Source organism: Monodon monoceros, unplaced genomic scaffold (genome assembly GCF_005190385.1).
Source record: "Monodon monoceros isolate NGI ecotype Baffin Bay Population unplaced genomic scaffold, NGI_Narwhal_1 Super_Scaffold_6, whole genome shotgun sequence".
Classification (NCBI taxonomy): domain Eukaryota; kingdom Metazoa; phylum Chordata; class Mammalia; order Artiodactyla; family Monodontidae; genus Monodon; species Monodon monoceros.
Genome location: NW_021703783.1, coordinates 38,234,673 through 38,256,195, shown reverse-complemented (window position 1 = coordinate 38,256,195; position 21,523 = coordinate 38,234,673). Strand labels below are relative to the sequence as shown.

At 52.0% G+C, this 21,523-nt stretch overlaps 2 protein-coding genes and 1 long non-coding RNA gene across 6 annotated transcripts in view; 1 reads left to right on the top strand and 2 right to left on the bottom strand.

The window, feature by feature from the left end:
* Positions 1 to 8,291, top strand: part of LOC114885278 — a 9,958-nt gene extending 1,667 nt beyond the window's left edge. The window contains exons 2-6 of one of the 3 annotated variants that reach the window (XR_003791062.1): positions 2,883 to 3,144; positions 3,446 to 3,631; positions 4,401 to 4,505; positions 4,920 to 5,107; positions 8,105 to 8,291. This is a non-coding gene — a long non-coding RNA (uncharacterized LOC114885278). Of the gene's footprint in view, positions 1 to 2,882; positions 3,145 to 3,445; positions 3,632 to 4,400; positions 5,872 to 8,104 lie in introns of those variants that run through there. The other 2 variants (XR_003791061.1, XR_003791060.1) reach the window with 2 other exon arrangements.
* Positions 7 to 8,112, bottom strand: GPD1 (glycerol-3-phosphate dehydrogenase 1). Of its 2 annotated transcripts, XM_029204928.1 has the most exons (9): positions 7,317 to 8,112; positions 6,577 to 6,763; positions 5,863 to 6,040; positions 4,884 to 5,024; positions 4,150 to 4,288; positions 3,797 to 3,909; positions 2,890 to 3,123; positions 2,559 to 2,665; positions 7 to 1,612 (listed from the first exon to the last, which is right to left on the bottom strand). In XM_029204928.1, exons 2-9 carry the CDS (start codon positions 6,615 to 6,617, stop codon positions 1,516 to 1,518), a joined length of 1,050 nt encoding a protein of 349 aa, XP_029060761.1. In that variant the 5' UTR covers positions 6,618 to 6,763; positions 7,317 to 8,112; the 3' UTR covers positions 7 to 1,515. The 2 variants fall into 2 exon arrangements, with proteins under 2 accessions (XP_029060761.1, XP_029060760.1); XM_029204927.1 differs by having other exon boundaries at positions 998 to 1,612; positions 6,577 to 8,112.
* Positions 8,292 to 9,491: 1,200 nt separating the features above from the next.
* SMARCD1 (SWI/SNF related, matrix associated, actin dependent regulator of chromatin, subfamily d, member 1) lies at positions 9,492 to 21,266 on the bottom strand. The gene is made up of 13 exons (XM_029204926.1): positions 20,916 to 21,266; positions 20,076 to 20,263; positions 19,742 to 19,784; positions 19,523 to 19,645; positions 18,915 to 19,037; positions 17,734 to 17,850; positions 16,343 to 16,444; positions 15,890 to 16,051; positions 15,712 to 15,809; positions 14,343 to 14,478; positions 12,623 to 12,745; positions 11,402 to 11,503; positions 9,492 to 11,270 (listed from the first exon to the last, which is right to left on the bottom strand). Exons 1-13 carry the CDS (start codon positions 21,090 to 21,092, stop codon positions 11,217 to 11,219), a joined length of 1,548 nt encoding a protein of 515 aa, XP_029060759.1. The 5' UTR covers positions 21,093 to 21,266; the 3' UTR covers positions 9,492 to 11,216.
* Between the last annotated feature and the right edge of the window lie 257 nt (positions 21,267 to 21,523).

Sequence of the window (21,523 nt, the reverse complement as noted above, 5' to 3'; positions counted from 1 at the left end):
CTGCCTGATCCAGGCAGCTCCGCCCTTCACTGGTAAGAGTGACTTCTCAGGGGCTAGGGGCTGAGAGGAGCCTGCCTCCCTGGTTTGTCCAGGAGTAAGGGAGGGTTAACATAATGCTGGCCAGAGCCACAGCGTGCCAGATGCTGCCACACAGGAAGCTGAGACCCTCTGCTGGATGTGACAGGAGCCCTCGGCCTCTATTTATAGCCAGGGGTCCAAGCTGCTGACCGGTGACATTCTCCGGCTGCCATTCCATCCTGGAGCAAGGCCACTGCAAAGCACACTCCTCTCCCTCCTCCCCTTCCTGTTCTTCCCTCACCCCAGCTGGTACAGAGGCTTGAATTTTTTTCCTCCTCCACAAGTTTCCCAGCTCCTGAGGTGCTGAAGTAGTCAATACCTCATGAGAAGGCCTTCAGGTGACAAAGGAGAGCCGGCCTTGGAATTCAGACCACAGAGATGGGGACCTGCTCATCCTCCCTTACCCACTCTCTGGCCCCCTGGCCTGCAGATACAGGAACTGGTTAGCTGCCCTGGCTGCTCTGGGGGTAGCTGAGAACTAGGGACAGGGTTTAGGAGGTAAGGGGTGGATCCAAGATGTCCTGGGGAGATAGCAGCAGGAGGGACCCAGCTGACACCTCCCCCTGCTAGAGCTCCTGAGAAGGGAGGCAGGGCAATTACAAAGGTCACAGGGAGTAGAGTGATCTGAGCCTGCTGTGAAGAGGTGTAGCTCTGTCAGCAGATTAAGTTCTGCTCCCCAGAAAGGGTGCTGGCAGGGAGGGTGAGAGAGCCTTGGAAAGGTCACACATGGTGGGGAGGAGCTGGCAAAGAACTAGGAACTGGGAAGTCCCAAGAGAGAATGACAAGCCCCATGGCCAGAGATGCCAGCGTGGCAGCAACTCTGGTGCCAGGCAGCCTGGGGGAGGGGGAAGGGGATGACCAGAGGTTTCTGAGGAAACCTCAGAAGAAGCTGAGGTTTCTAGGAGAAGCTAGAAGGGGGTTGTATTTTGCGAACAAACAGAGATCCATTGATGCCATGTGGGGCCTGGCAGAGGTCTACGTCAGCCCAAAAGCCCAGACCCCTCCCTGCAGCCCTTGCCTCATCCCTCTTGCAGCTGAGGTACTTTAGCGATTAACTGGGCTTGGGGACAGGAGTCCTGGTCTTTGTGAGGCCTCTTTGCCTTGCCTCCCTCCCCTCCCCTCCTCCCCCCACATACCCAAAGCAGGCAGCACTGGGGCTGATTCTACCCCTCCCAGAGGACAGGGAGAAAGCCCCACATATGGAGAGGGACTAGGCAACTCCATTTCTGGTGCGATGAGGTGGCAGGAGGCTGCGGGCTGCTTGTGCTTCAAGATCTCCAGGCAGGTGGCCGGGCCCACAGGCACCTGTCCTCCAGCGAAAAGCTGAGAAGACGCTGCTGTGTGGGGAGTCCCAGAGATCGTGGTGGCCAGGCACCCCAAGCTTCTGCCTGTCTCCGCTGGGGTAAAGAGGCTGCCTGGCCTGGGCCCCAGCCCTGCTCACATATGTTCTGGATGATTCTGCAGGCAGCGGATGAATTCACCTACTGGCTGGTTCTCGTAGCATACCTTGTACACAGCCATGAACAGAGGGAACCTAGAATGGGGAAGGACAGAACCAGCTTGGCCTCCAGGCAAACCCCGTAACCCTCCACTCCCTACTCTCCCGCCTTCGAGCTCAGGCGGACTCTGGCTCTCAATTTCCCATCGCTGAGAATGTGTATTTCCTAGCCCTGGGGTTTAGGGTCAGGTTTTTATCCCCCTGCTCCCTATCGTATTGAACTCGCCTCCGTGATTCCCTGGCATGAACTTTTTGTTCCAATTAGGCAAGCCTCAGTATCATCAGCTGTGAAACGGGGTCAATATAACGAAGTAGTGAAGAAGTGATTATGAATTATGTGAAGGTGCTCAATAAATGCCAGTCTCCTTCTTCCCCACCTGTTGCTCAGGCTGCTCCCTTTACCAGGAGGCTTTACCCTGACCAGCCGCGAGCAGATCTTCTGAGCCTGCTTCATACTCTCTTGCTCTAGGATTCTTTCTCAGATCAGCCGAGTTCTGCTCTGATCAGCCCATCACCCCCGCTGTCTTGTGCTCCCTGAAAAGGAGCACCTTGAAGCAGAGGCTTTCCTTTTCCTCACACCTCAGCACCCAGGACAGGATTCACGGAACAAAAGGGTTGGCCTTGGGGGAGCAGCTTAGACTGCGGGTAATGGACAAAGAGGCAGAACAGTCAGAGGAGCTTATTCCTGTCCACCCCCATAGCAGAGGACAAGGAGGAAAGGACAGAGAGCGGCCACGCAGAGGGGCCCAAGCAATGTGGTATAAAGAGCACTAGGCTGGAAAGAATTCAAAGACGACGAACGAGCTGGGGGACAGCAGGCATGCCAGACCCTGGCGAAGCTCTAGGCTCTGTCTGTAAACGTAAGATAACATTTCCCTCTCTGCCCCCTTCACAGACTGAGAAGGGCTCAGGAAGATGACGAATGGGGAGAGCACCTCTGTCCGTGGTTCCCTCCATCAGTGGGGCTGGGGCAGACGCTTACTTGTCCAGCAGGCCCTTGTGCTGGAGGATGCTGTGTAGCTCCCGGGCTGTCTGGGGCCCCTGCAGCTTCTGCCCATTCAGCATCTCTTTCTCCAGCTGCTCAATGGACTGTGAAGAAAACAGGACAGGCAAATGGAAATGGGAGAGGAGGGTTGTCAGTGTGAGACAGAGAGTCTGGGACTCTGGGAGGAGGTGGGTCTTAAGAGGAAAGAAAGGCTGGGAATGTTCCCAACAATCTTAATGTCTGTGTTCAAGAGATGCCTCAAGCCACGTTCCTCTCCCTGAACACCTACAGGGCCCACCCTCCATTCTTCATTCTCCCCAGGGCCCACCTTTCCTGTGCGGGCGAAGGCCTCGGCCACCTTGCGGTTCCGCCCTCCGTAGCAGGTAGTGATGAGATCAGCAACACCGCAGCTCTCCAAGAAGGTGGCAGGGGACACAGGGCCACCGCAGAAGAGCTTGGTGAAGGCGATCATCTCCATGAGCCCCAGTCGGATCACGGCCGCCTTGGTGTTGTCGCCAAAGCCCAGCCCATCACAGAAGCCAGCCCCCACGGCCACTATATTCTTTGAAGAGTGAAGTCACGGGTGAGAAAGGATCCCCTCCCGCAGGCCCCACTTGGGGCCTTCAGCACCTGCCTCATGCTCCTCCCATCAGCCATGACACGCTCACTGAATAAGTGAAGGAAGGTGGGTGGGATCCTCAACTATTTTCACCTCTTGGTTTTCCCACTTGCTGCACTCCCTTCTTTTAGCCTGGGCTTGTGCTTTCCGGCTCCCCAACCCTGCCCTATACTCCATCCTTGAGGACTTTTCCTGAAAACCAGTCTTCTACCTCGCCCTCCCAACCACGGCTATTTTGTTCTATGCCCCCGATATCCATCCATAGGTCTGTCCAGGATCCAGAGTTCTGGCCATCAATCCGTCTGGGTGTCCTGGACATCTTATCTCCCATTAGCCTGAGTGCTCCCCCAGGGCATCTCCTCTTCCCCCTGGACCAATCTTTGGAGCCAGGGACAGGGATGTCCCACAAGGGGCTATAAGGGAAAGGAAGAAGGAAGCCCAATGTCTGATGGTAAGTAATCGGCAGACCTGAGCGAGCCTGGCCTTGCTTCTGCCCTTCTTCCCATGTGTATGAGACTTGGTGGGGAAGGGGAGTCCCAGCAACCTTGTACAGCTAAGCCAGGCCCTCTTTCAGGGCCTTCTCCCCACCCCATAGCTGCCTCTGAAGCCCTCTCACCTTTAAGGCCCCACAGATCTCTACTGTGTCCACCTCTTGCACCACCGTGATGCGGAAATTGGGCGTCTGCATCAGCTCTTTCAGAAGCTGTCCCTGGGCCAGGTCCTTGCAGCCTAAAGTAGGGAGGGGATAAGGCTTCAAGAAGGGACTCTTGACTCTTCTTCCCACAACTGCCCTAAGCAGGACCTATAGCTCTTTCCGTAGGGGTGCCCCAACTCCCCTCACCTTTGATGCTGGGATCTTCTTCCTTCACCTGCCTTACGGGGAGAAGATGGCTTAAGTGGGTGGGGAATATAGCCTGGGGAGGCGATGTAACTGGAGTTGCATTATCTATGTGGGTGGCGGGGTCTCACCAATGGTTGTCTCACAGAACTTCTCATCAGCCACCTCGCTGGCAATGTTGGCCCCCATCAGCACGCTCATGGGGATGCCAAGGCGCTCCCCAATCACTTCAGAGATGAGCTTCAGCCCGTTGGGGCCCTCGTCTACCCCCTGGGCACAGGATGGAGCTCAGGCCAGGTGCCTTTTATCCCCAACTGAGGGCTTCCCACCTAGAAATCCTGCCCATTGCAAATTCACTGTTCATCAATGTCCCTCCCCAAAGGTCCTCCCCTATTCCAATGCAGCCAAAGCTAGCTGTGAGGAGAGCAGATAACATGTGAAAACGAATCCATCTGAAAACTCTCCTTCCACAACCTGCTTCTCCAAGGTAATGTATCCCCGCCACATCTCTAAACAGCCCACTCCTGAGTACCCCCAACCAACTTCCATCCCAGCCACTGCTCCAAACCAGCTTCCCTTCTCAACTCCTCAAACCAGCCCACTTCTTGTATCCCCTAGGCATCCCTTGTACACCTCCTAAACTCCCCAAGACATCTGCCTCCAAACTCATCTCTTATCTACTCCCCAAGCAACCTCCCCTTCCCAGTGGCCCCCCGCATCTGTTTCTCAAGCTTCCCCAAAGCCAGCTCCTCTCTTCAGAAAACTCCTGGCCTACTTCTGCTCTTTTCTGTTTGTCGCACTTCACCCACCCTGAGCCCCACAGCAGTTAGCTGCATCCCCATCCACAGGAGGGTGTCCCTGGCACCTTAATAAGAGATATGCCAATGGTGTCTGCCTTCAGGTGGCCCTTGAGCTGATCACAGATCTTGCCGATGAACTGATGGGGTACCACGAAGATCAGGATGTCAGCATCCACTGCAGCCTGGACCACATCTGGGACAGCCACCTGTGGGGGTGACCAGTGTTCATGGGCCTGACGGACTGCTTCTAGCCCCTGTGGAGCCCCATGCAGGAGATCTAGGAGACAGGGTGAGGCTGGTGGGGAAGAAGGAGGGCAGTTTGGGGGTTGAATCTGGAAGGGCTGAACCTGGAGGAACAAGACACTTCTATTCCTTCCGCCTAGCCATCATTCCCTCTAGGTTCCAGCTGTCCTGGGCTCTTGAGGACTCCTGGAAACCTCCTCTCAGCACTCTCCTAGCCCTTGGCTGTGGGACAGTGAGGGAGGCCAAAGGAGGTCTGGGCTTGGCAAGAGGAAGAGGCCAAGTAAGATTTCATCACCCTGCTCCTTAGGGCTCCCAACTGGGAAGGGAGAGCCCCAGTCTTCCTGCTGTCTTTCCTGCTCCCCCTTTCCAGGTGGGGAGTCAGCCACATGGATCTGACCAAAGACCTTAAGTCCAAGGAGCTGTCTCCACATCTACTAATAACCCAGTGAATGAGTAACAGGGTTAGAGCCCGAGGCAGGCACTACCCAGACCCCAAGTCTGGGGGCCAGAGAACCTGTCTTTGGTTGCCACAGAGACCAACTCCCTCATCCTCTCCCCGTCCCTTTCCTGCCTGGGAGCCCACGGGGTGGGGTGGAGATGCAGGGGGATGCATTCAGGTTCTCCCCAGTCCCAGGAAGTGCTCAGGGGAGCAGTCTGGGGGCTGTGCCCAGGGACGCCCTGTGCCTGGAGTAGCCCTCCTGAGATGCTTCTCAAGTACAGGTGGCACGTGAAGTGGCCCCCTCCCAGCAGGAAGCACCCCCTCCACTTCCCTCTCCCTTCTTACGGGGCGTTGGGGCTCACCACATTGGGGGGCAACTTGTGCCCTGGCAGGTATTTGACATTCTCATGCTGTGTGTTGATGACCTCTGTCAGCTTTCTGCCCCCGACGTCTTCCTCAAACACCCACATGGTCACCCGTGGGTCAAAGCGTGCCAGCTGGGCTGCATTGCCACCCACAATCTTGGCGATGGCTGAGCCCCTGGCAGGAGGGGGAGCACAGAAAGTGGAGGAGTGGGGGCGTGAGAGAGGAACGGTGGCGGGGAAGGGACAGTGCTCCCCCTCAGGATGTCACAGAAGCCACTGGATTATTTACCTGCCACCTTCCTTGTCACCCCCTCCCCGTGACGCTGCGTCTCTCCTGACCTAGCAGTAGAAAGGAGACTCAGTTTCCTTTCCCTCACACTTTGCTGCTGGAGAAGGGGGCCAGCCTCCTGATCTCCCCCCCACCCCCTAACCCAGGCAGCCTTTCAGGCAGGGAGCACTCTGGAGGCTCCCTTCCCGTGGCGAACAGGTGCTGCTGCCCGAGACGCAAGGGCCAGGAGCGGTCTGGGCATTGTCTGTCCTGCCGGGGTAGGCACAGAAGACAGCAACAGGGGTGGGCCAGGAGCTGGAGGCATTTCCTCCCCACCGACTGCCTCCTGCCCACCAAACCTCCCTCCCTAACCTCCTGTATACTTGAGGGAGCCTCCCCTTCCGCCCCCCCCCCCACCAATACTCCTTGACAGAGCCGCTTACCAGTTACCAGAGCCTACAATGCAGACTTTCTTGCCGGCCATGGTGCCGCTTCGCTGCCTGAACCACCAGCTGGGTGCCACTCTCCCCAGCTCCTCTGCCGGCTGGGAGCATATAACTCCAACACACGTGGGTGCAGCCAAGCCCCGCCCTCCAGGGGAGGGGAGGCGGGTACCCAGGGAGACAGAGTCTGGCAGGGCCAGGGAAAGGGAAGAAAAGGGTAGAGACAGGTGGGGAACAGGAATGGGGCCGAGACCAGGCCTGCTTTTCCTCTTAGGTTTGCCCGCTGACGGTGCTGGCACGCTGCTTCCCTCGGCCCCAGCCCAGGTCCTCACCCCCTCCCTCCCCGCAATGGTTTCATTTTAAGGTCTGCCAAGACCGGGCCCAGATAAGGAGCGAGTGCCCGGTCCCCCCCCACTCCCGTCCCCTAGCACTGGAATAAATTGTATTCAGTCCCAGCAGCAGATACAGGCATGCCTTCTTTTCCAACGTAGGAACCGCCCCCCACTTGTCCCCCCCCAGGACCCGGAAAGCTGCTCTATGGGTTCATCCTCTGGCGATGACGGGTCACGTGTTGCCCCACGCTAGCCCCACTGCAGGGCTGTGGGTGAGTGAGGTGGGTGGGTGTGGCCCCTTTAAATAAGAGCACATAAGAGGTAAGGGCCTGCTCTGGGGGCAACCCAGCCCAAGGATAAGACCCCATGGGCCCAAGAAACAAAGCACACCAGTGGGCCTCTCCTCACCTGAATGTTTCCCAGGAAGGGGGGCAGGAAAGCCCAAAGTTGGAGGCTCTGATGCCAAGTGGCCCACAGGTGTTTTGCAGACTCTGGGCTTGAGGAGGAGGATAGGAGAGAAAAGAAGGCAGCCCAAGCGTTCACTGTCCTTGAGAGGTACTGAGCTTCCTTCACTTCTTTCTTGGGTTTCCAGGCTAACCCCACACTAGGGGCGCCTTCAGGTTAGTGGCTAGTTTGCAGAAGCCAGAAGGGAAGGGAGGCAGGACCTGGGGCAGTTGTGACCTCTGTAGAGCTTTGTGGTCTCAGATGCTGTAATCAAGAGCAAGTGGGGTGTGTGCTTCTGGGGGGAGGGAGGATGGAAGGGACACACAGCGCAGTTCAGGGCTCTACATCGCCCACAGCAACCTGTTTAACTACGAGGGGGAACTCTAGTTTCTAGGCTAATGTGGAGAGTGGGGCAAAGGCTCCCTACACTCCAGCTGTCTGTGCACCTTGGCCTAGAAAGCAGATAGCACTGTGTGCTCACGTGCTGACCTCCTGGCCCGGCCAACTGCTGAGTGGGTGTTTCCATCCCCCTGGGCTGCTGCTGGCTGCAAACAGTGATAAGCACTGGGCCAGAGGGGAGTCTGTGTGCAATCACTGGGTAAGGGTAAGTGGCCCTGAGGTCAAGACTGGGGAGAAATGGTTTCCTAACTTCTAAGGACTGCCTGGGAAAAAGCCCACCATACTCTACTCCCATGGCCAGGGAGTTCCCTTAGGGGGACATACGTGAATCAGCAGTTGATTGTTTCTCTTAGGAACAAAATTATGCCTACTACAGAGCCAGCCCCCAACGATCACTGTTATTGCACTGGCACTGCGACAAAGGCACCAGTGCCAGGCCGCCGGCTGGGACCACTGAATATGGGTGATGGAAGAGAAAGAATGCTTCTGTCCCTGGCACACAGGATGAGAACCCCAAAGAACGGATGTTTATGCATAAAATGACCTCTTGTGTTTGCCTAAATGCTTCCATCTTTTTGTCCCTACGATCATTTTAAGTAGTATGGAGACAAAGAATTTGTTCATTTATATAGGAATAAAGAGTGTGCAGAGATTCAGAATTGGCCTGTCACAGGCCAATTATCTGTACCACTAGGGCTCTTTTCCCAAGAGCAAACTGCAGATTTGCTTGAAATTAATAATGGTTCATCAGCCATTCATTACACATGTAATTAGTCTGGGTGAAAACAGATGCCATTTCAATGTCCTTGACATCAATTGTTTCCACTCCCAAGTTATCATCACCCACACACACTCTTCTGCTTTCCCCACTCAAGTCTGATAAACTCCCACATTCCAGACTGGGAATAGTGGTTGTATCCTTGGTGGGCTTGACTGCACATACGCAATACTTGAGTGTTCACGTGCATGGAGGCAAAAGTTAATTTTTTAACTACAACTTTGGAATGTAGCTGCCTTCACCCTGTGTTCTAAACCCCCTTCTCGAGTAGAACCAAGCTAGGTAATGGCACAAAGGAGGAAAGTAAAGAACCACCAGGTGGGAAGCAGGCATGATGGAAACTGCAGCAGAATTTCATGCTTCTGCTAATGGGACCCAATCCCGAGCAGTCTTCTCAACGCTACCAGTGAAGGCTTGGTTGTCCATAGTATGAGGATGACAGCAGCACTTCCACGCCAGTCTCAGGAACTAAAATCTTACTCAGGGTTGAGAAAGTGGAACCTTAAAGAATGGCAGGCACACAGACCACAAATGTCTTCAGTCCTCATACAGCGCTGGCCCGCAGGAAGACAGGAGCCCTGAGAATTCTAGAGGAGGCTCAAGTTCATCAAGTGTAAGGGACCACAGGTACCCAAGGATAGCACCCTCGAGCCAGCAGGTGCCCTGGGGAGTTCAGAAGGACAAGGGAGAGAATGGCAGTGCCACTGTCTTGTTAGAATCTTCCTTAACGGGAACTGAGGACAGGACTCTCAGATCCAGTGATGAAGCCCACTACTCCCAACCAGCACCTGGCCTGCTTGGAGCACTGGGGCTGACAGAACAAGCTCTAAGGTGAGAACCTGAGGTCCCCAGGGTAGAAATCTTGTTTTTCACCATATCCCCAGTGCCTAGAACCACAGCTGGCATACAGCAGGTGCTCAATAAATATCTGTCAAATAAAATGAACAAACACCATGAGCATGGCTAATGGTATCGAAGAAGAAAGCTCAGGGAAGAGCTCTCCGTCAGTAGGTAGGGGGACCCATCCTTCAGAAGATTCTTTTATTAAAACTGGGTGACATCGATAAGGAGACAGTACAAAAAAAATTTTGGTCCATGAAAAAAACATAGTAGTTCAATTAATAAAAAGTTATCTTCAGGGACACTGTGTAGGAGTGCTGAGCTTCCTTCTCATGGTTCCAGCCCCAGGGACAGAGGCTGTCTGTCCAGTGTCACTCTGGGGAGAACCTTTCAAGGGAGGGGTGGGATAATGACAGGAAGGGGAAGACAGGGAGGAAGTTCTGCTGTCCCCAGTGTGGGACAGTCAGGGATACAGGGCTGGGGCATGAGCTCGCAGAAGCCTGAGGAGGGGGTGGGGAAGCAGGGGCTTTGTCAGTTCTGCGGGTTTAGAGCCCATGCTGAACGGAATTCCCCCTCTGTGCCCAGCTGTCTCCCACCCTGCTGTGTTGAGTCTGCGAGCCTGGGATATGCTAACTCAGGGGTGATACAACCTGGAAGAAGAATTTGAGGCTCTCCTGGAAAGATGCAAAACCATCTCAGTTGCAAGGGGCCAAGATCACAAGGTCCTGCTGCTACCTGAGGGGTCTGAAGCTTTTGAGGGCAGGGGCTGGGGAGTCACACTCCTGTGAGGCAGGGAGAGGGAAGAGTCACAAACCCAGCTCAGAGCTGTTCTCCAGCCCTAGGCGCTTTCACTCCTCAGTGCCCTAGAAGTCACCAGTGGGTGTCAACTGGGCAGACAAGGGACAGGAAGACAGGGATGGCCCAGGGCTTTTACCCGTTTGATTTTAGGCCTGTTTCTCCATGAAAGGATGGGGGAGGCAGGGTGGAATGAATGAATGAGTCACACCTCCAAGCAACAGCAGGAAGGAACAGCCTCTGCCGGCAATGACAGTACCCTAGGTGAGGGCCCCTGGGGCTCTGACAGGGAAAGGCAAGATTCCCCCACTCAAATGCCCTGGGTTAGGACAGATAGGAGGGAATCCTAAAAAGCAGCTACAGGGAGTGTGGTGAGAGGGAGCAATACTAAGAGAACAAACTCCAATACTGATGTGGACCCCCTACGAGGGAGTAAGAGAAGCACTGAGTCAGCAGGCCAATCCAGAGGGCTGCAGACTGACCTGGGGCTCAGTGGAGCCCAAGAACCAGGATTCCTCTAGTGCTAGAGGGCAACAAGTGAAGGGACAGTTTGCTTCAAACCTGTGGAGGGAAGGAAGGAAACTGGATTCTGTTATCAGGAAAGCCGAGATCAACTAGCTTATAGAGTGCCCCCAGGCCTGAGTCTCGGAGAAGGGGCTAAAGCTCCCAACTCCTGGGTCTCTGAAGGGCAGGATCAGTGTAGCTGGTCCCCTTGAAGACCACTTGGCCTTAGGCCCAATCCATTCAATGCACTGATTACCACTACGGGTTCTCTCTCTAATACTATCTAGAGGTCCTATGCAGACCAGGGGAGGGTACAGGCACATGGGAACTTTGTGGGGCAAAGGGAAGCTGGGGGTAGGAAGGGATGGGGTGGGAGAAGAAGAGGGTAACAGGTATCATGTGAGACCCTCTTCATTCTGGTGTTGTCCTAGAACCAACAGCATCCCCTGGAAGGCCCCAAGCAAGACCAAGGCAGGTGCTATGAGGCAGGCAGCACAGGGCCCAAATAAAGAAATCGGTGCAGCCAAATCAGGGCTGTGGGAGAAGCCCTACGTATTTCGGATTCCCAGGGCTTGCTCTAATTCTTGTCGCCTCTGCTGCACCTAAGGAGAAAATAGTGGAGGGAGCGGAAGGTGAGACCAACCAGAAGCTGGTACCTAACACCACTGACCCCCATCAAGGGTGCAGACCCCCTGCCTTCTGTCAGTTTCTCCTGTGCACCCCGGGTGCCTACCTTGGAGTAGAAGTATCGGCACACGGCCTCCTGTGCCCAAGGCTGGAAGTAGAACTCAGCTCGGCGCTCTTCCTCTGGGTTACCCACCACATCAGTCATGGTCTGAGGGAGATGGGAGGGGGAAGACACAGAAGAGACTTGTTTCCTTCCTTGTCATCTGTTATGGATTGAATTGTATCCCCTAAAAGATGCTGAAATCCTAGCCCTCCCAGTACCTGTGAATGTGACCTTATCTGGGAATGGGGTCTCTGCAGACGATCAAGCTAAGGTAAGGTCATTAGGGTGGGCCTAATCCAGTATGATCCTTATAAGAGAAGAAACTTAAGACACAGAGACAGACATGCAGAGAGGAAAGATGATATGAAGACACATGGAGAACACCATCTGCAAACCAAGGAATGCCTGAAGCTACCACAAGCCAGGAGAGAGGCCTGGAACAGACTCTCCCTCCCAGCCCTCAGAAGGAACCAAACCCTGCTGACACCTTGATTTCAGACTCTAGCCTCCAGAACCATGAGACAATACCGTTTCCCTTGTTTAAGCCACTCAGTTTGTGGTACTTTACTACGGCGGCCCTAGCAAACCACTAAAACAACACCCAAAGTCGCCTCTGCTGTCAACAAGTCATTGCCTTGTTCAGGGATCCTTTCAGGCACCCCCTGTCCCTTGCTCCTCTTCTCGGGCTACCTGCAGTCAATCACCACAGAACAGGCAAGCACTGAGGACACATCTCACACATTCTGCGCTCATTCCTACCTTCCTGCCTGAGCTTCTGGCGCTCCCCTCTCTGGGATATAACTCAAATCCCAAATTCTCCATGAAGCCTTCCCTAGCTATTCTAGCCTCATCAATCTCCCTTCTCCTTTGTATTACCTTTTTGGTACTGGTGAGTTCCAATAATGTCTTACATGATTTACTACTTTTTAAATCACAGTAACATGGTTTCTCCGAACAGAATGTGTGCTACTTTGAAAGAGATCAAGTTTTCCACTCTGTATCGCCTCCAATACGGTGCACAGTGACAGCACATAGTTAAGTACTAGATAAACACTTGATGGTTCCACCTCCATTTCCCTACTTAATTATAAAATGGGCCCTGGAACACACTAAAGAAAGTCTGGTCCCTCACTTCCCCCCGGCTCTCTATCTCATGCTACGGAAACAGAGCAAATGTATGCCTCACGGATCTAAGTCTCTTTGCACCTGTCCCAGGTTCTTTACCTTGAGGTCCCGGCACTGGGACTGAAGCCAGTCATTGATGAAACCCTGAGGGTCTCTGGCAAAGCTCAGCATGAACTCTCGCTGGGTCTTCAGCTGATTGATAGTTTCTATTGTCTCATGGATCTGAAAGGAAGAAGGAAGCTCATAACATTTTCACACTGGGGAAATGCAAAGTTAAATGGCAGGCAGTGTGTGACTTCTTGTGCCGCTGCCAACCTAAGAACAGAGTGCAGCCCACAAATGGCACTGCTGCCCCACCGCTCAGGCGCTCGGCATTCGCTTAGCAGGTGATATGCACCGTGTCTCTATACACCCCACGTGAGGGAAGTTTTCCTTTTAGTCTCCACAATGTCCACTGTGGATGACGCTACATGCTAATTATTTAATCCACAGCATAAATGGGTCCTGAAACACTCTCAGGTAGAAAAGAAGTGGTACAGAGAGCTGTCTCAAAAGCTGTGGTCCATGGGTTTTGTTCTTTGTCCTCTTCTCATTCTCTACACTCTTCCTGGTGATTTCATCTACTTGTATGTCTTCCAGTACCACTGACAAGGTAATGAGTCCCCAGTCTGCAGACCAGAGTCTATTTCCCAAACTCCAACCAATCCACCTGCTTGACATCTCAAGGCACCTTAAACTCTCCAAAACTAAATTCACTACCTTTCCCCAATACCTGCTTCTCCTCCTGTTCCCAATCTGAATAACTACAACTGTACACCCCAGCTGAAAACCTGAGGGTCGTCGTAATGCCTCTTCTCCCTCACACCTCACCCCACCGTCTCCATCCAGTGTCCAAATCCCTGCAAATTCACCTTAACACCTTCCAAATCTACCTACTCATTTCCATCCTCACTGTCAGGACCGTAAGTTTAGGCCCTCGACACATCTCACATGCATCACTGCACCAGCCACTTAACTGGGCTTCCTTCCTCCACATCTGCCCCCATTACAATTCACTCCCCACCATCCTGCCAGTGATCATTCTAAGTGCAAAGAGCACCAGGCCCTCCAGTTTTCAGGACAAAGTATAAGCCAGTTTTCCCCGCAAAGCTGCTTCATGACGAGGATCCTGCTTCCCTATCCAGTTTCTTTTCCCCAGCACCCCGAGCTTTATCTAACACAGTAAGCAGCTTGTACTTCTTGAACATGCCAGGCTCTCTGCTCATCTTTGGGCCTTCATATACCCTGCTCCCTCTTTCTCGAATGGCCTCTGCCCCCCAAGCCCCTAAGCACCATCCTCCTTTCTCCCCTTTCGTTGACTCCCATGTCGTCCTTCAAGATTTAGTTGGGGCATCAGCTCTTCCAGGAAGGCCTCCCTGTTCTCCTTTGTGATCCCAGAGCCTTTCTGGCTTTACTTGCATGGACTATGTCTGATAATGGTATCGCTAATAACAACAGGAGCAGCAGCGGCCATTTGTTTTTATGTGCCAGATACAATGTCATGTCTTTGCATACACTGTCTCATTTAATCCTCATAACAGCCTTATAAAAATACGTACTACGGTCTCTATTTCGCAGATCAGAAACTGAGGCTCAAAGCTATTAAGAGGTATAGCCAAGGATCAGAACTCATGTGTGTCTGGCTCCAACCAGCACCAAACAGAGTGCCTAGCATTTACTGGGTGGCAGTACATTTTGAATGAATATCAAGAATCAAAAGAAGCCAAGAAGCTGTGATAGAGGGCTGGTGGCACCCAACTATCCAGGGCATGGTCCCTACCTTGTTGTCTAGAGTAGCAATCTCCTGCTGGCTGGCAGTAGACAGCAGAAAAGAATTCATCTGGGTCTTCAAGGTATCATCCACTTCCACATCAATGTCATAACAAGCTGTCTTTTTCTGATCATTCGGGTCAACACTGGGGAGGAAACCAAAGGGGCCTGGTAAAGGGCTTGTCCCCTAAGACCTCATTACACAGGGTCAAAAAGATGGTCTAAGACTGAAGGGCAAGGAGCTGACTGCAAAAGGGCACAAGAGACCTCTTCGGTGTGACGGAAATGTTCTGTACGTTCCTTGTGGTGACAGCTACAGGATGTATACATTTGCCAAAAATCATCAAATTTTATTTTAAGTGGGTGTAATATATTGCATATAAACCTCAACAGAGTTAATTTTTTTAAAAAACTCAATGGTAAAAATTCAAATGTTACAAAAGATATCCAATGAAAAGTAAGTTTCTCCCTCCCCACAAGGAGACCATCGCTACAGTATCTTCTGTATCTTTCCCCCTATTAAACTAAAATTGACCCTGAAAATTAATTCAAATAAAACACATACCACGCAAAATAAAAAGTGGCCTAACTTTAAGCCCATGAATACGGGACAAACTAGCTTCTACTGACCCAGTGTATAGGTTGTAGGAGTTACAATTGGCTGAGTGATGATGGTTCAGGGTCTAATGAAAGGAAGGCTAATTAATATGGAATAAGGGAAAGAAGGCAAAGACTACATCCAGCCAGCAGACATGCTGCTTTGAGGAGAAGGTGCCTTCCTTCACTCCATATCTGCCTAGAGATGCCTTGCTCATCCATCTTCTGAGCAGAAAAGCAGATGGAGGTAATGGAGTTGGAGTCTCAGCTTGGAATGTCCTACCACCCAGAGAAAAGACAGTAGCTCATCAGTGATGAGCTGGTAAATGTCTAATAACTGATTCTCCAAAAGAGAAGAAGAAGAAGAACAAGAACAAGAAGCCCTGACTTGTAGCATTTGCTGATTTCTGTGTTTTAAATATTCTCGACATGATTGATTTCAAGATGCCAACATTACATCACTGATCAAGGAGCTGGGAAGGGATGTGCAGTAGCACAGCATTAGATGGTATTTCCACCATACAGACACAACAGACAGAAGTAACCTCGAAAACACAAACACCAGTAAACTAATATAATAATTCAGAGATGATGAATTTTTGAGTGTATATTACCCTTATTTTTAATATAATGTATTTAATTGCAAGTTTGTATAATTTAACCTTAAATAACGACTGTGTTTAACAACCTGCTTGCAAAATCCCTGAAGATTTTGAGAACTGACTTGTGCAGCTGGTGCAAGCCAGCTCCAGCACACCACTGCCTTGCACACACATGCTTACCTGATGACATGATTAATGATGATGGGCTCTGGTGGCATAAGCAAGGCGTGGAGCCGTTGGGGGATCTCTGAAAACTTCATACGCTGAGACTCAAAGATCTGCGGGAAAGAGGAGAAGCAGCTAAGAGCACAATTAGTGCTCCAGTGGACTTGAGCAAAAGAATGGGTCCTTTTCTTACCTGCTGGAGGTACTTGTCACAGATGACAAACTCCCGCTCATGTGGGTCCTGGAGCTTATGCGTCTTAATATATTGCCACAGTGCTTGAATGATCACTGGACGGGTCTGGGTGTGGATGCCCAGCAGCCGAGCCAGACGAGGGTCTAATTTAAACTGAGGAGGCTATAGAGAACCAAAGAGTTTGGGATGAAGCTAATGAGCTGAGTCTATGTGCATTATGAGGTGCCTGGCATGGCCATACGTTCAAGCCAGTCAACAGGCATTAATGCGGTGCTTTCCCTGGGGCAGAAAAACACTAACAGGAACTCAGAAATGACCAAGACCCTATCCCTATATTTAGGGAGGTAACAGTCTGGCGGCAAATTACCCACAACTAGACTTAAACCTTTAAATGTCAGACTGCTGATGGGATGTGGCTGTGAAAGCTGGACCCCCTCACATCACACAGAATACCTGGTAATCCAGCATCAGCAGGACAGTACACCGTACATTCACGTCTCCTGGCCGCTTCACCTGGAAGCCATCTGTCTCCTGGGTAGTGGCGGTCCTGTGCCACTACAGAGAGGAAGATGTCAGGGGGTGCTCTCCCAGAGGAAGAGCTGGGGTGGGAGGGAAGAGCTTCTGTAATGACTGAATATTCAACTTTGATTACTGAAGCTACTGGAGAAGAGCAACAGCATAAGACATTTTAAAAAACTGCACATGACTTTGGGATTCCTGTCTGTAAGTCGATTGACCTTTTCATTATGACTGCTCAGGGTCACATTTAAACTAGCCTGATCTTTCAGTGATAATTTTATCCACAAAAATGGATAATATACATGTGTATAGTAAAATAACACAGCTATCATCTGTTGGGTACTTACTATGTGCAAGAGTATTCTAAGACATTTACTTGGATTATCACATTTAATCCCCACAACATCCATACGAGATAGGCACCATTAAACCTATTCTACAGATGAGAAAACTAATGTTTAGAAGAGTGAAGTAAGCTGCCTAACGTCAACAGCCAATAAGTGGTGGAGCTGCTATCTGAGCTCTGGTGTGTCAGATTCTACAGTCCACGTTCTTAGCCACTATGCTCTACTGCTGTAAAGTTAAGTTCAATACATTTACAAATTTCTATTGATTCTATGACTTACTTCCCTTATTAGATGGTAAAGACCTTCCCATGTCTCTTAGTGGTTGAGGTTAAGGGGCTGCAGCTACACTGGCAAAGAAAGGAGCAGGTTAAGTTCACCTGGAGCCCTGGACTGTCTTATTCTGGTTTTGACTATATCCCAAAGAACACTGTTGCTGACATAGTCTTCAGAACACTATGTAACCAGGCATTACAATAAAAAATTTTTGATGATTTGGAATGTGAATCTAAACAGAGCAGGAACCAAAAGCAAGTCCCAGATCTGTAAAAGTAGCCTTGGCAAGGACTAGAACCCTTAGTTAACCCCCTTAATCACAGCACTTGTTACCAGGAAAAAGGTTGAATGGTGTGTGGATAACTACATCTCACCATTTTTAATAAGCAAGATGCAGAGATGGCTTGGCATGTGTAAGAGGCCTCCATCAGAATTTCCCTTGAAAGTGGGGGCAGCAACCAAGACAGTAAAATTTAAAAGGTGGGACAAGTCAGACTGGAAAAGCTCTTGGGTCCAAACAGTACCAGAACTGAACAGCTAGTGCCACCTGGAGGCCAACGTGCAAACTGCGTTGGAGGAATTGTACACCTGGGGTAACCCTTTATTCATACCTTCCCCTTTCCCTAGACATTAATGTTTGGCTCCCAAGTCCATCATCCTCCAGTCATAAAGTCAAAGCAAAGCCTAGAGGACAGAACTACTCACTTCCACCAGATGGTTATCTGGCCCATACAGGTCTTTGTCCAGTTCGATCACCAAGGACTTAAAAAAAGAAGAGAACTTCCTCTTTTGTTTGGTGGCATCATATTTGGACAAGGCTGACTAGAGGAGAAAGAGGAGAGGTCACGTTAGAAAAGGACAGAAGAAATTCCCCAAAACAAAGTCCCATAATAAAGGAACCCACAAAAGCAATGGGAAAAAAACTCAAAAATGTCTTCTGAGAACCTCTTAGGAGATGGCAAGGTAGGTGTCTGTGGATACTGAACAAGTCACAGTAGCAATGAACCCTGAAGAAGCAGCCTATAACACATATAGGGTGACTGACGTACCCACCTCATTTCCCCAAGGGAAATGGGGCAAGTTAAGCCAAACCTCTGCACATAATAAAGCGAGTCTAAACAGAGAAAACTCTGACTCTACAGGGGAAATGAATCACAGGTAATAAAAAGCCAGAACAAAAACAGCTTTATTTGGATCACATGCCACCACCGGTAGATGGACCGGACCTATACAGAGAAAAAGGAGGCTCTGACACTGAGCCCTGGTTCTCCTAAAAAATGCATTCATGCTGGCTCGCCTGTGAACAGCTAAAAATAGAGAGCCAGAGAGTATAAGGAAATGGCAGGTGAGCTTCTCCAAGGAGCTTCTGGGGTGGGAAGTTTGGGGGCTATCACCAGTCAGCTGATGTTCCCATAAAGCAACGAAGAGCCTGTCAGAGAAATCTACCCCATGTAAACTGTGAAATGTCTCCAATGGAAGCTGGGAAGATGGAGATGCCACAGTGGAGATCGAGGACCTCAAGGACTCAGAGAGGAAAGCATGGCCCAAATGCTAAGTGCAAACTCACTTGGTTTAAAAAAAAAAAACTAACTGAAAAATCTGCAGATACTGCCAAGTCCAATGGCTAGCAGCATCAGGAAGGAGGTAAACAACAAATCAAATCCCACGACAATAAGGTTCTCGATATGATACCACAGAGGGGGCCAAGCTGTGGGAGCCAGAAACAAAGAACCATTGTATTTTAGTACAGGGAACACAGTGACTCTCTCCCTTCTGTTCCCAGCAGGAGCTGTAAGCACCAGTCAGGCTTCCTGCCAACCAGACAATACTGCTTGTTCCCAGCAGCTCCCACCCTAAATGCCGACCACAGTGGACCTTGAACTCACATCCTCCAGGAGCCGTCCTTCTACCCGAAGCTCCCAGGAAGCCACCGTCCCTTCCCCATCCTCGGCATCTGACTTAGCCGGATTGAAAGTGTTAGAAATGAAAATTCGCAGCTTCCGTTTTTGCTGAGGAAGGCAGAAACAGGATTGATAGTGGGGCTTCAGTGGTTTGATGTTGAAGACAAGGGTCTCCCCAAACCTGAAAATGACTCCTAACAGACTGGCTTACTGTCTACCCAGTCCTTGGGGTGGGTGGATGGAGATTCCACCTAGAAGAAGAGTACAGGCCACTGGCCTGAGTGCAAGTGCATTCACCAGGATGTCAGATGGACAGAGTCATGCAAGGTTCCAGGTTCCCAAGGTGGCAGAGCAGTTGCAGCAAAAACACCAACAGGGTATTTTCTGGTGCAAGAAATATCAAAAGCCCCTCCCCCTTCGCTGTTCTGTTCTTATGCTTCTAATGTAATTCTCAGTTCGTAGGCAGAAGGGAGAGATGTAATTTAAATGCCAAGGAGAGCTGTGCTACGCCTTTGGTTTCCCATCCCAAGCCTGCTGAAGGTTCCCGCGGCCTCTCCTTTGGCTCTCTGCCTTGCACTCTCCTGCGTTGTTACCTTGATGGGACGTTTCAAGGCCTCCTGGATATCTAGCCGTTTCCTCATGATAGTCTGGTCCAGTTTCCTTTCAAAAGCCAAGAGATCCATATAGGCCTGGGATTCTGGTACCAGTTCACGAATCTTAGGAGCAGAAAGATATCATTGGGATCTAGAGCTGACCACCTCTATTCTCAAGCTCACCACACCTTCAAGAAGACCTATATAGCCTGGACTCACCCTTTGAGGTAGAATTTTGTCAGCCATCTTCTTTTTCTTTGCACTGTTTGGAATAAACACTCTTATCAGGATGGGATGGAACTAGCCAGAACTAGCCAGAACATGAAGACAGGCTGTCCACACCTCCGTTTATAGTGAAGTGATGGAACTGCAAAGCCTGTCTCAAGTCAGACACCCCCATCCCCCAAAAACGCAAAGAATTTTCAAGAATGAGCACCGTCTGCTGACACAGCACCACCACTTCTTGGTTGAGGGACTCCCACCACCTGCATCCTCACAGGCCTCCTCCTCCCTCCCTCCCTCTCTCCCTCCCTCCACCCTGGGGTCATCTTACTTGTGGTTCCGATTTTGGACCGCCTGCTGCTGGACCTGCTGGATCTGCTGAGGCGCAGGTCTCTTGCGGGACTGGTCCATCCCTGACTGGGCCAGGCCAGGTCGGACTGAAGGGTTCCCCCCATAGCCAGGGGGTCCCATGGAAGGTCCCTGAGGTGTCATTCGGCTGCCTGGTAGCATACCTGGTCTCTACACAGAGGAGAGGACCCAGAGATGTCATCGCTTCCCCTGCAAACCCCACCAAGAAAGGCAAAGTGGGGGAGGCCTGAGCTCTTTGAATGAAACAAGGCTGAGGGGGTGGGGTGGAGCACAGTAGTGGGCTGGGAGGAGAGCCCTCTATCTCTGTGAAATCTAGATAACTGGAGCTTCCTCAAATATAGCCCCAAAGCTAAGACAGCTAGATTACACTCAAATTCTCCCCAGTCTATTTTGTATCTGGCGCATTGGACATCTCTAATTCCACATTTGCTCAGAGAGTACTGCCAGCTACTGTCTCCTCAGAAGCTGACCTCAATTTGCCAGCTACACCTTCTGTGTTCCTCTGGGCGCTGGAGCTGCCTAGGCCCTTTTGCACACAAGCTCTCACAGGCCCATGCTTCGCCCCACTTCTTCGTCCACCCTGGTTGTACACCCTGACTCCCCAAGAAAACAATGCCCCTGGGAGCAGGTGAGGATGCTAACTGCCTCCCTTCCCTTCCCCGCACTGCCTCCCGGCACCCCAACTCACGGCCCGAATCCCTCCCAGGCGAGTCCCTCCTACTCCTCCCCCCACCCCTGTCACTCCCAGGCCCCCGCACGGCCCCGCCCCCGGCCAGCGCGCCCCTCCTCCTGCCGCACTCACCGGATAGGCCGCTCCGGGCATCGGGGAGCGGTACAGCCCTTGACCCGGCGCCGGGCCCATTCGCACCGGAGGCCCCGGAGTCCCGCCCGGACCCAGGGCAGCCGCCGCGCCCGCCCCTCCTGAGGCTCCGGCGCCGCCGCTCGGAGCCACAGACTGGAAACCCGCCCGGGCCGCCATCTTTCCCGGAGCCGCTGCTGCAGCTGCACAAAGAACCGGAACCGGAACTCCCCCCGCCCCCCGCGCGCCCCCCGCGCGCCCGCCCGTCCGCCCGGCCGGCCCGCCGGCACGGGAGGCTCGGGGCAGCGAGACTGTGGGCTAGGGGGAGGGGGGGGAACAAGCGGAAAAGGCGTGTGACCACTCCCTCCAGCCTTCTCGGTCCGGGAGGGGAAAACCATAGAGAGGAGCTCTGGGATAGAGAGGCCCTGCGAGCGGGCGCCCCCAGGCCGACGGAGGAAGACGAGGAACTGGAAAGGGGGACCACAGCTCAGGGTGATGGAGTAACTGCTTCATCTTGGCGCAATGCGTTTAACTTTACAAAGCGCTGATTTTCCTTTCCTTCTCTTCCTGCTCTAAGCCCAGCGCGCTGAAGAGGAGTGCGCACTGTTTAC

Bases quoted from the DNA above. Each gene is read 5' to 3' on its own strand.
- SMARCD1 (XM_029204926.1), bottom strand. From the start codon at position 21,092: ATGGCGGCCCGGGCGGGTTTCCAGTCTGTGGCTCCGAGCGGCGGCGCC. The intron at 20,264-20,915 runs GTGAGTGCGGCA...TCCTCTGTGTAG, and splicing joins TGCCCGGAGCGGCCTATCCG to AGACCAGGTATGCTACCAGG. The intron at 16,445-17,733 runs GTGAGTAGTTCT...TCCTCTCTGTAG, and splicing joins CAGATAACCATCTGGTGGAA to TGGCACAGGACCGCCACTAC.
- GPD1 (XM_029204928.1), bottom strand. From the start codon at position 6,617: ATGGCCGGCAAGAAAGTCTGCATTGTAGGCTCTGGTAACTG. The intron at 3,910-4,149 runs GTGAGACCCCGC...TCCCTACTTTAG, and splicing joins GTTCTGTGAGACAACCATTG to GCTGCAAGGACCTGGCCCAG. The intron at 2,666-2,889 runs GTGGGCCCTGGG...TTTTCTTCACAG, and splicing joins CCTTCGCCCGCACAGGAAAG to TCCATTGAGCAGCTGGAGAA.